The sequence below is a fragment of the Argiope bruennichi genome, chromosome 3 (assembly GCF_947563725.1).
Source record: "Argiope bruennichi chromosome 3, qqArgBrue1.1, whole genome shotgun sequence".
NCBI lineage: Eukaryota > Metazoa > Arthropoda > Arachnida > Araneae > Araneidae > Argiope > Argiope bruennichi.
In genome coordinates, this window is record NC_079153.1 from 137295223 (window position 1) to 137308438 (window position 13216).

General features: G+C 31.4%; 1 protein-coding gene across 1 annotated transcript; it reads right to left on the reverse strand.

Moving 5' to 3' along the window:
* Nucleotides 1–2098: 2098 nt before the first annotated feature.
* LOC129963283 (cuticle collagen 144-like) lies at nucleotides 2099–8967 on the reverse strand. Its single transcript, XM_056077550.1, has 3 exons — nucleotides 8826–8967; nucleotides 6556–6919; nucleotides 2099–2643 (listed from the first exon to the last, which is right to left on the reverse strand). The coding sequence occupies exons 1-3, from the start codon at nucleotides 8832–8834 to the stop codon at nucleotides 2333–2335; spliced, it is 684 nt and encodes a 227-aa protein (XP_055933525.1). The 5' UTR covers nucleotides 8835–8967; the 3' UTR covers nucleotides 2099–2332.
* Nucleotides 8968–13216: the final 4249 nt, after the last annotated feature.

Sequence of the window (13216 nt, forward strand, 5' to 3'; positions counted from 1 at the left end):
TAAAAAAGTCTAAAAAAAGAACACATAATTCTTAGACATATTGAGTCACGTACGCGAAATTATCTGTCCTGTCTTTACGATTCAATAATCTCATATTTTGAATAAAATTCTCCGATTTGTGCGTCAATACAAAGGTCCATATGCATACGAACGTAATGACTCTAAAGCGATATTGGCTAGATAAAAAGATAAATAAATAAAAATATGAAAAAATGACTATGATTTTGTTACTGCAAGGCAGTGTACCTCTCTATCATTCATAGAAACAAATCTGTCAATCTGTTTCATTAATCAGTATATAAATGTGGCAAATTATAATCAAAACAAACTAGATAATCGAATTTTAGCATATGATCTGTACATTAGAAATGGATCTATGTAAGATATTTTAAAACAAATCCTGCAAGAAATGGATTGTCTGTCGGACCTTTATATCCATGCGCATGTGGACGTAGAAAATTCAGAAACTCCATTAGCTAAGAGTAAGTCTAACACATTAAAGAAATGTCGTTAATGTACTACAGCGCTTAACACAAAGTGCGCCCTATTGTGCAAAAAAGTCAAGGAGAGAGCAGTCGGGTTTTCTTTCTTCTTCTTCGTCTCAGACTGAAATGCAGTTATTTTTTTTTCAATATGACTTGAAATCCAAGAAAATGAAGGATCAAATTATTCCTAAATTAATGAGTTTGTGATTTTGTTGTTTAAATAGCAATGTTGTATCACTTTTAATTTATCAAATATATATAAAATTTTAATATGATTAAAAATTGTATAGTTCGTTTGAAAAAATTTGGTAAAAAATATTATGCATTAATTTGTAACGCCAGGATGAGCTTTGAAATCAGGAAGCTTCTAATTTCCTTCGCACATATGCTGTTTACATTCGTCTCATATAATTATTTTTATTTCGATAATTTGGGAAACATATTTAATTAAAATGCAGCTAAACATATTTCCTTATTTTTCGCAGAATTTTGTGTGCAGTCTTAACCTTATGCAAAATTCTATCATAACAAAGGTATTATTCAAACTCATATGCTTATACATACTGTCAAATGTTTTTAATTAAAAACAGTAACAACAGATATCCGAACCTTAATGCATAAATTACCGGGAACGGTGTTCAGATAAAAAAAAATATTTAAATTGTATGCGTTTACATGCACAATTTATTCAAACAATAAAACTTGTTATTGAAAATATCATATAATACAATCGATTTCAGCAAAAAAACTATTTATCTAAAAGAAGTTTCATTGGCGGAAATTTTATTATTTTATTTCTTAATATTTTAAAAATGATTAATTAATTAGAATTTTTGCAGCAATTTTGAGTATTTAAATAATGTTTTTGAATCTTGAATATTCCAATTGTTCTCCACCAACCGACTTTTTTGTTAAAAGGATTTGAATAAAGAGGATTTAATTGCTTTTCACCCTGACCCGCCTTGGCAACCACTAGATTTGTATATTTTAAATTTAAATTACTGAGGAGCGGTTTCAAGTAATTACTCAAATGTTGATTGCTTTGGCATCAAGTTGGGAAAAATCTCAACCAACAAAAACTGATGCAAACCGTGTTAAGAATACTACACCATCACATAACTAATGTTTCTCAAAGTTACTGAAAGCATATAGTGATATTTCATTATAACTCCGGTTGCTGATGAATTGTTATTCGGTAATTCTGTTATTCAAAAATTGATATTTAAAAAGAAATTCTGTTGGGAACACATCATTTTATCTCAAACGTATGAAAATTCTACACAAGGTTTTTCAAATGGCATAAGTCTAGCCGCACTGCTTTGCAGCTGACTCCAAGAATAATAAGTCTGGCTGCGAAAGTGCAACATTTTGTGTGTATGTGTATGTGCGTATATTTAGAGTGTTTACATTGGAAAGCATTTCGAATGGTGAATGCAGCAACTAAGCCTCAACAAAATTTACGAATTACGGGTTATTGGTACCATTAGACTGCGCGAAACTAAGTGAACCATGTTTAGGGGTGCATAAGTAGTGCTAGCCCCAAGATAAGATGAATACATGTGATCGTTCGGTGAGTGCGAGAGAGAGAGAGGCGAAAAAAAGACTCGGAACACTTTTTCGGTTTTCCTTTTTCATCTTTCAATTCATCTTTCAGATACATATCCATGAGATTAAATAAACCAAATAAGATTAAAATAACGATTACAGATAACACAAACATTTTTCTATGATAATTACCCTTTTTTTTAACAAAAAAATACTATAAGATGTAGAAAAGCCACAGTCACGAATAAACTATATTGAACGAGAATAAAATAAATAAATTAAGATTGTCCAAGAAGGTGCTTTCAATAGAAGGGCAGTCCCATTCCCTTGACGAAGTCTTGGAATCCGCCGTCGTGTCCGTAACCGCTGCTTCCCATAGATCCCATGAGCTTCTTCATGGCTGCCTCTGCCTCTGCGCCATGCATCTCCTTGTTGCTCACGATGTGGGTTTCGGTCACATGTGTGGTGCCTCGGCTGTGGGGATCGTTGATGGTGTACTTCATCTCCCGCCCATGGCTCTGGGACTTGCTCTCGCTGCTCTGGCTATAGCTGGAATGCTGCTGCTGAGGCTGGTAAACGCTGCGCTTGGGACCGTAATGGGAGGGTCCGGAACCTAAAAAAAGAGAGAGATTTTTCAATTTCAACTCACAAACTGAAGCTTTTAATTCCTGGATCAAGAGCTTTAACAAGGAATAAGCCAAGTTATGGAATTTAGTAAGTTTTATAACTTGGCTTTTTTTACATTCATTCCCGAGATTCTTGACACATGAAATATTTCGAAGATAAAGTCTTTCTGGAATTGAAACTTTAATTATTACAGAAACAGAAATAAACTTTATCCACCACAAAAACAGATATATCATGAAGATGATTGGTACAATGGTTCAGGAAACCCTGGTCTGAGATTTCTTGGGTAAAATTTACTTCAGACGTGTTCAAATTTATTCTTCATTATAATTATGGAGCAGTACGAACACCAGTAACAGAAACTGAAAGACTTTCTCTCGAAAGTATCCCATGATTCCTCCGATAGAATTACGTCTGAAATGCATTTTAATTCCTTGAAAAAGTATTTATATGCTAACTTTTTATGTTATAAGTGCCAATAAAATAAATAATAATTCACTATCAATTTTGGTTTAAAATAATTCCTTATAATACGAATGTTTCAAATATAGTAAAAAGTGAAAAAAAAAAAACTAAGTGAAAGAAAATTAAATATGGAATTCAAAAATGCATGTTTTCTTAGAACAAGCGAACGAACTAGTGCAAAGATACATTAAGAAATGTGGGTGAATTTCCTTATCCTCTAATTTCCATCAATCATCCGACTTCCAGTCAACTATCCAAGGTGAAATGCACGTTAGGCTTTCAACTCACTTTTTAGGCTGAGAAATAAAAAAGCATGCATGACACTCAGAAGTCATGCAATCGTAAGTTTCCTTATTGATTTATGTGACCTCCTCTGGTGAGATTTTTTTGACAATGCCATTTAGAAGGATTTGATGATTGGACTAACACCGTATTCAATATGTTGTAACTTGCTTTGGGCTGCAATTTAACGACAGACATTTTTTTTTCCTGATTCAAAAAATTTTCTCTTGTTACAATACATATAAGCTTTTCTATTAAATGGACACATTAGTGTAAGTGTTGTGTGTGTGTAGTGTGTATTCTACATTTTTTTTTGTTATTGTTGTATCAATAAACAACTGTTGTATCAAAAAATTATCTATGTAAAATTTTAGCTCAAATAGAAAAATGCCAGGCGATCCTCATTGACCATAAAGTATTGGAAGTTTCATCTGGAAAGTCGTTTTTCAGATTTAAAAAAAAATCTTTTAGTTTTTTTTTCTTTTTTTATTTTCGGCGGATTTACATTGTTTACCTTAATTCCTGTTACGAAGTTCATTGTGCTGAAAATTTTCCTTTTTGAAACCCTGAATGCCTTTCCCCTGGGCGCCTTTCTGGATGACAAATTTTTGGAGCCGAAAGATCTTTCTCAGATAGGGTTACTATTTAAAAAATTTCAGTTCATCTTTGGTATTTTGTTCCCGAAAACTTGCTCTATCCTTATTTGATGACAATATTCCAAAGATTAAGACAAATGTAGCTAGAAGCATGCAGGAGGAGGAAAGAAAAGTCATCTAAAGAGGTACATTTTGCATCAAAATGATTTTTCTCCCTTTACAAACAACGACTTTTCGTCTTTTGTACCAACCGCTACAAAAGCGTGCTTCACAAGATTTTCTATTAGTCCCGATTTCCTCTATAAAGGATCCTGGTTCAAAAATAAAACTGACCAGATAGTTGTTGTGAAGGGTGACTTGTCGAACCCATTCGTCACAACCTCACAAAAGATGAAATCAAAGAACAATTTGTTGCCGAAGACCATAAAAAATAAAGATGGTTTGAGAATGTCGCAATATTTGCATTTATGAATTTATAAACAAAGTGTAAAAAAATAATTGAGATAAAAAAAAATCTATATTTTAGTTCCTTTTTGAAGCGTGTTTTTATAACTGTTTTTTATTAAATTAAAGATGGGGTTTTTAAGCACATTTTAATATCGATATGCATTAGATTAACATGTTTTTATTTGAATAAAATTACAAGATATGACAAAACATTTCTTTATAAAAATTATTTACATTTTGAAAATAGAAAATTCAACAACATAAATTGGCTGTGCAAGAATGGAAGTGCTTGCTAAGAAATTCAAAGCAAACCATTCAAAATGCTCCGGTGTTTTTTTTTTTTTTTTGTTATTTAGAAGTGTGTGATCTAATAATCTATCGGTGTATAATTATTTTTCCATACCGGAGGATCGAAATCTGATTCTACAGAAAGACTCTCATGTATTAAACGGGTGCAAAACTGGACGTCAAAAATTTTTCAAAATGGAGTCGTGCGACAGTTTAATGAAGGGGTTCAAGTTCAGATGGCATCATCGTCATCTGACTATGTTTTGACGAGTTTCATCTAAAAAATAATGTCGGCATGGGAAAAGAATATAAGTACCAGGTAAAAATACGTCACCATTGGTATTAGAAATACCACTGTGTACCAACCTTTATATTTTCAAATGAACCTTATGAATTTTTATATTTTTAAACTTTTCGAATTTTTTATAAAAAATATTCTAAAAGTGCTTCTGTGCCATAGTTCATTGGCACAGAAATTTCAAAACCAGAAATTTCATTTTCAAAATTGTATGAGGGAAAAGAAAAGCATTCGCTAAAATAATACAACTTGATTACGAGGCGATATTTTTTACAATGAAATGTCCGCAATGCAATGCACATTTAAAAACTGATATATGGCATATATTATTTATAAAACAATATACAATAGGAAACAATTCATCTCCTTTTCATTCATTTAAGACACTGAATACATTCATGCAAATAATTACATATATTTATTAATATTAACTACAGTTATTGGTTATACAGTATTTTAAATAAAGTCAAATGTTTTACGATTCTTACAATCCTCATCCAAAATAAGGATATGGATTACTCATTCTCTTTTCACCAGCGTGTTAAATAAAGCAGCTATATTTTCGTTTCATAAAAAGAATTTCTCCGATTTATTACAGCTTGTAGCACATGCATTAGTTACTGTCGATTCAATTTTTTGTCAATTTTTAGTTATTAATTCAAAAGTTTCATTCATTTTGCGTTTTAAGGATTGTAATTCGATCTAAAAAGATTAGAAAGATCCCTGGACACATAAAACATTGCACAAATATGTATTTAAATGTATATGAATTTAAAGTCCATTCTGTTTGAGATGGTCATACTTTTTAAAAGTTTGTTTATATATACATATTCGGCTGAAAATACGACAGCTGTGTGAGTTTATTCGAGTAAATTTATGCCCCATATAGAAGTAAAAGCTAAGCTAATAGCGAACAATCTAAAATAATTCTGTCAAGAAGAGAAGAGTTTTTGGGAAGACGACCCGGATGCTGATCTTAGATAGGTAAAAAAAAAAAAAAAAAATTAAAATATTTTAATATTTTAGTGAGAAGTTAATAGCTCATATTAAAAAAAAAAATCTACCTTGAAAGTTTGATGATTAAAAAGGGCTTTCCCCTAGAACTTCCGCAATACAAAGAGCATATTCGCTTTAATAAATTAATCCGAAAGAAAAGCAACCGCAACGATGTTCAAATTTTTTCATAGCGGATTTAATTGTTTTTGGCTTTGTTCAAACATGTCTTTTTGCGTGGTGAGAGGATCCATCTTATTATCTTATATCTTCATTAGATAGCTCCCAGTTTTGTACTTCCGATACAAAAGTTCTGAAAGCGTTGCCGATTTATTTTTTCATGATGATAATATATAATTTTAGAAACAATTACTCCAATCAAGGAATTTCATGCATTCATATAAAAAATATTGTGTTTTATTTTTAATTGTTTAATCACAATTCTTACTCAAATTCTGTTAACTTGTTAAACGGAATGCACATATTTTTACAAGTAATATCTTGAAATGTGCGCGTAAAAATAACTTACCGTAGGCACTTTGTCCTCCGTAGGTAGAGCGGGGTGCTGGGGCGTGGTGTGCTGGGGCGTAGGGGGCTGGTCCGGTTCCGTAGTGCCTGGGTGCACTGTATGCGGGAGCGGCGGGTCTTGCTGGTGCACCGGGATGTGCTGGAGACCTAGGATGAGCAGGTGCTCCTGGGTGGGAAGGTGCTCCTGGGTGGGAAGGTGCTCCTGGTCGAGAGGGTCCTCCGTAGGGCCCACGAGAGTGCAATCCTGAAGAGTAGCTCCTGTGTCCGAGGGAGTTTCCAGATTGATGGCCGCCGTATCGGTTGTCGCCGTGCAGAGAGGCGAGCGTCACCGCTAAGACGCAGAGGAGCGTTGCGCAAGAAAACAGCTGTGCGTTCGGAGAGAACAATGAACGAATGTTCACAAGAGAATTAGAAAAATGATGGAAGTTATTAAAGAAAATAAATTATTGAAGTATACATTTTAAAACATTAGAATATTAACTTAGAATTTAGAATAGAGAATATTAGAATTTAGAATATTAACTTAGAATTTAAAATAGAGAATATTAGAATTTAGAATATTAACTTAGAATTTAAAATAGAGAATATTAAAACGTTAGAATATTAACTTAGAATAGAGAATATTAGAATTTAGAATATTAAAACATTAGAATATTAGAAACATTTAGAATATTAACAGGCATTAGACTATAGTAATGAGGCAACATTTCGTTGAAATTTGTGCGCAAAAAGTTACAGTTTTAAAGAAACGGCGTTTAAAAAGATTTTCAAACACACGCACACATACACAAAATTTAAAGCAGAAAATAAGAAAAAAAAATAAGTTAAAAAATAAATAATAATGATATTTTTTTTATGCTGGACAAAAGAGCTACATAATGTATTAAACTCTACTCTTCAAAATCTAATACCAGAAATAGTACTACTTATAATTGTAAGTGGGAGTCAAGTCTACAAAAGATTGGATAAAAAAAGCTACCGGAATCTTTTATTGAGATGCTACGCTTTTGTTGAAAATTTTCCAGTACTTCTTCACACCCAAAAATAATACATAATTAATTGGTAGAGCATACAAAAGATCAGATTGATACTGGATCGATGAAATGAAGACTTTAAAATTATGTCTATGGCCATGCATATGAAATAGGACTTTAGTGAAGGAATTTGTACGTATCATTTATTTGTTAATAATTTACACACACATGTGAGGAACTATCTCCGATCGGCAATGATTCATTTGGCATAAAAATTATGCTAAATTACAAATCTAAAATATGTAAATATTACGAAGATTGCACTTTCTGCAAAATATTTTATAATTATGAATTTTTCAAAGTAAAATTCGTGACTATTTTTTGGCAGCCTATATTATTAAATCTGATAAGTAGGCTACCCTTTTACTGTTTAATTCAATTCAATACTTGCTAAATGCCTAACATTTAAGTTTAAATTTATTTATTCTCGTCCTCACTTACAATTCTATCCACTGTCAAGAATGATTTAAAATTTTCCTTTTTTAATTTATTTTCCCTTTTCGAAAAGTATTTTCAAAAAATTTCAAGTTTTGACAAAACCGAAATTTATAGTGCGTAATGTTGACATAGTTAAATAATGAATAGTATCACATAAATAATACTTTAGAAACAGAAAAACAAATCTTCAGAAAGATTCACATAACCCGGGCTATCTAATTTCTAAGAAGCATGCATAGTTTGAAATTTAAGAAGTAAAATACAATATTCATTTAGGAAAGAAGTTTGATATGTTTTTCAACTGACTTTTAATAGATTAAAATAAGGAAAAAATTGACATATTGAATCATTGACATAAAAACCCCTTCCCCACCATTGTTGGATTCAAGTAATTACAGGATGACAAATGAGTGAATAAATGAATGATGAACTTAAACTTATACTCGTGTATAAATAATTATAGAGCATATGTAATACGTACTTAATTTGGCATCATGGGTTATTTTTCACTTAACCAATTCCTAATTCAAATTCCATATTTAAATGAAATCAAGTTTCAAAATAGAATTTAAATCTGAGACATATAATAGAAATGGATTGAATGGAAACTATTGTTAGCATAGATTTCTATTGAGTAGTTAGATACATTCATTGAATGATTTTAGATCGACGTGAAGAATGTATAAAACACTTCCATAGCATTTACAAAATAAAACTTGACTCAATTGAATAACATTAATATAAGAGAAATGAATGTCTCTGTGACAAGAGGCATAGACCCACAAAAATGAGCACTTACTCTGTTCATGTTGTCAGTAGTTAGTACACTGCAGTATATCTGAACAAAATTTTGATCTCAGTAAGGCAGATATAGGGAATTAGAATACGCCGCCCAGACTGTACCGCCCTCTATAGATACCAGTCTAATCACGCGAAGAAAACTCTTTCTTTTTTTTTCTTCCCCAATGTGAAAGATTTGACCCCGTTGGCGTCATTACTGCCCGGTTTGGCGTTGGTCCCCCTCCCATCTCGATTTCCATCTGCAATTAGGAATAGGTAAGAGGGTTGCACAACCTTGCAATACTTGGCAATGTTTCTTGCCTCTTGGCGATGAAACGCTTCATCATTACATTTTAATATCACGCAATTAAAATAACCAATGAAGAGGGATATAATGGTCTTTGATGTGTGCCAAGGTAGTGATTTCTGCCATTCGTTCCAGATTAAATGTTCAAGGATCGTGCGGTCACTCATTGCGCAGGTCATCAAGTTCATCATTTTTTTTTTTTTGTGTAGTGAAATGCAAGTGTGCGAGTCCTCCTACACAGAAGTCGAAGTTTTTAGAATGGAGGCAGATGGGTCTAAATTACCCATTGCGTGGAAGAAATTCAACAAGGGATACAGATGGGTGTTTTTAAAACGATCCATTTCTTTGTTTATTTATTTATTTCAATATATAATCATTGTAACTGTAGTCTTTTTTCAAACTTATTTTGTTGATAATCTTATGATGTTACCAGAGAGTATGGGTTATTAAAATTAACACACATCAGTATCACTGATTATTAAAACAGTCCTTTGAGATGTTTACGCGCTCTGCGTGATAATTTATACATTTAAATCAACACTTTATTTATTTTTCAATTCTAAAGGGATTCTATTCTCTATGGGATTGAAGCACCTCGGACTGTAATAAATAAGAGATTTGATAAGGAACTCCTCAAATTTGGGGGTACAGAGGACCCCAGATTTTTTTTACATTGATTTTAGAAAAAGTTCATTAAAAATTACAGAGTCGTTACGTTCAAGTTATAATTAACATTCGTTTAAATTTCAGAATATTATTCTTAGTATTTCTTTTGTTTTCAGAATTGATTTCAGGATAGGTGCGATCCATTTCACAAATCGACAGCTTAGCAAACTTTATGATAGAAAATCGAGATTGTTTAAAAGTTGTTGATATTTTTTATTGTTTTTCACACATGAGATATTTGAACCGGCTCCATCGAAATCAATCTTCAATTTAATGTTGAGACATTTTTATTTATCGTAATGTTTGCTACTTGCAAATTATTTATATATATATTAAACAGATTTTTTAAAAAAAATCCGATTTTGGGTGCGGGGAGGAGGAAGGGTGGTTTTGAAATCCCTATAAGTCTCCCTAGAACTAAATCTAGCCTTTTTCCCATTTTTGCCTCTCAACTGTTATGGTCATTCTAAAAAGATGACACCTGCATATATATATATAGTAGACTCCCGATTATCCGCGCCTGCCACACAAAGCTTTTTTTTTTTGATTGATCTCTTCAAAAAGGTGCAGTTTTACAGTTATGCTTTTGTAATTACATAATACATTACTGTATTAAAACAGTACATATGTATTAATTTTTCTGTATCCTTGACGCCTCTCGTAAGTACAAAGCACTTTTCTGTTTTCATTAACAAAATGCACTTTAGGTTAGTTTTGAGTGATATACTTAAATATTAAGCGTTAGTTAAACATTTCCTTCTGTTTATTTTACGTTTTATTGTATATAAAACGATTTTTCAAAGTTGGAATGACTGTTTTCTCTTTTGCTATACCCGTTTTTAGCTTTTTTCGGATTATCCGCGATTTTTGTTATCCGCGGCGGCCGCGCTACCCAATTCCGCGGATAATCGAGAGTGTACTGTATATATATATATATATATATATATATATATATATATATATATATATATATATATATATATATATATATATATATATATATATATATATATATATATATATATATATATATATATATATATATATATATATATTCGAAGCTGGCCGAGGAGTGTTAAATCATTAGGATAATTTTTCAAACATTTTGAAAACCACTATATTTTTCGTTCCAAATCAGTATAAATAATTAAAAATATTTTAGAGACGCAATTCAAAATTAAGTTAATTCGCATAGCAACAACATTTGTAGTTTTTTTTTAAAATGAATGACTAAGCTTATTTTGCAGTTTCTTGTTAAGAAATGAATTAAAATAATGTCGCCGTTTCAGTTATTGGAAAATATTGGGATACTCAACTATGACGCATTTGGAAGTCGTACTTTTATTAGGCATATTTAAGGAAACCAGCATGAGTATAAAATGTATTCTTTTTTTCAGGTCATGAGATAATACTGGTGAAGAGAGAATTAAAAGTAAAATTACTGTTACTATTTTCAGCAAAATATAACAGATAAATATATTAATTACAAATACACTTTTATCTCGTTTTTTATCTTTAGTCATATGATTTTGGATGGTATTTTAAGTAGCACTTGGTGGCTTTTATGTTAGCGCAAACTGTTCGGTGGCGAAATGTTAGGGCAACCATCTATAAATCTATTGCATTTTCGATAGAATAGCATGCTTCAGTACCTGGCAAGTGGAAGTTGAAATGCATATTCATTTACAAGAAATTTTAATTGGCATTTTATATTAGTAATGTATTGAAATATGTATTAAAATATTTTAAAATTTCAATTCAAAATTGGAAAATGACATCGTTAGTTTTCTTTTTAGTTGATTTAATCGAACTTTCTAGTAAAGGATTTCAATTTTAAAACATATCTCTCCATCACACATGTGTTCTCAGCTTACTTTTAAATCAAGATGAATATGAATACCTTGCAAAGGATCGCAAAGACACAATAATAACAATAAATGAATGAATGCACATTAATCTCACAGTCAAAATACGCTGTTACTAAAATTCATCGCCCTATAGCCAGAAATCTGCAACGCGATCATGTCTGCTCTCGTAGTGATGAGTGTGTCCGTCTTCTGGGCAGTGGGATAATTATCTCTCGGTGCTGCACGAGATTGTAGGAAAAACATTTGTTATTAATGAATGAATGTCCGGCAGATTGAAACAAAGCTGACAGGTAATGAAGCTGAAATTCAAATGTTTTTGTACCGAAATGCTAGTAGAAGGAAATCGGGCTGATTTGTTTAATGAATGCAACATTTTCAGCATTCTTTTAATTATTAATAAACTAGGTTATCTATGATATATGATGCAATTTGTTTCGAAAAATATTATTTATTTTTGGTTGTGAAATCTATTTGGTTCAGTTTTAACTCTAGACACAATTTAAATCTAAACAAGGGGGGAAAAAATAGCGTGTGATAATTTCTACATTATTGTGTACCAATAGGGATCTTTATAATTATGTGCTTTTGGTGGGAAAATAATCAGTAAATTTTTAATTCGCTGATTCATTTCGAATAATTTAAAATTCGAATACGATGTTTTTTTTTTTTTTATTCAACATTAAATATCTAAATTCTCGAGTAGTTTCTACAATCCCGCAGACGAGCGACAAATTTCTACAATAGAAAAGTTTATATTCATGGTGAGTTAATTGTGCATCATAATCTGAGGTTTAACAGTGCTGAGCGAAAGATGAAGTTCCACATTACACATACATATTTTGCTGAAAATTACACGAAGATTTCAGCTGTAAGGGAACAATTTATTGTAACAATTTGAATTAAAAAAAAGATTTTGTCTTTTTAAAATTTCCAAATATTTTTATATTTTCATGATTATTCAAATGATAGAAGACTGGAAAAAGTCTGTAAATATTTTATTTTATTTTACTGCATACACTTTTTTTTACTCAATTGGTCTTTAAGAAAAAATCATGGATAAAAGAGATGCGCAGAAACAATGTCCTAGTGAAAGCATTTTCATTAAGTTATGTGTTAATACAAACATTCTATCGGATGTTTATTTCTCGGAATGATTCATAGATTGCAAGAACTGTTTTATAGGGAAATGGTCTTTATGCAATATGGTGTGTCTCAAAGAATTTCCAAACTGTGCTTTTCGCAGACTTTAAGATACACTCATTCGGATCTGATGAAATTCGTGTTCGTTTTTTCTGAAGTCTCACCATATAGATTGTGTTCGCAAGCATCGCTCTTATATATTTCTCTTTTTTTCCCCTTCAACTTGAAATTCTTTGTGAATTCTCACAGTAAAAATGTAAAATAACATTCAAGGGCAGTCTGCGGAGGTTACTTAGATAAATTGACCGATGAAAATTTCCGGACGTTCAGTAACAGGGTTAAATCTAACCATTTACCTTTAAATTCTTATTTTTTCATGAACGAAGTGAAAATATTATCATTACCAAAAGAGTCATCCTTGAAATGTCT

Coding starts and splice junctions, on each gene's coding strand:
- LOC129963283 (XM_056077550.1), bottom strand. Junction 2,644..6,555: donor CGGAGGACAAAGTGCCTACG/GTAAGTTATTTT, acceptor CTCTTTTTTTAG/GTTCCGGACCCTCCCATTAC.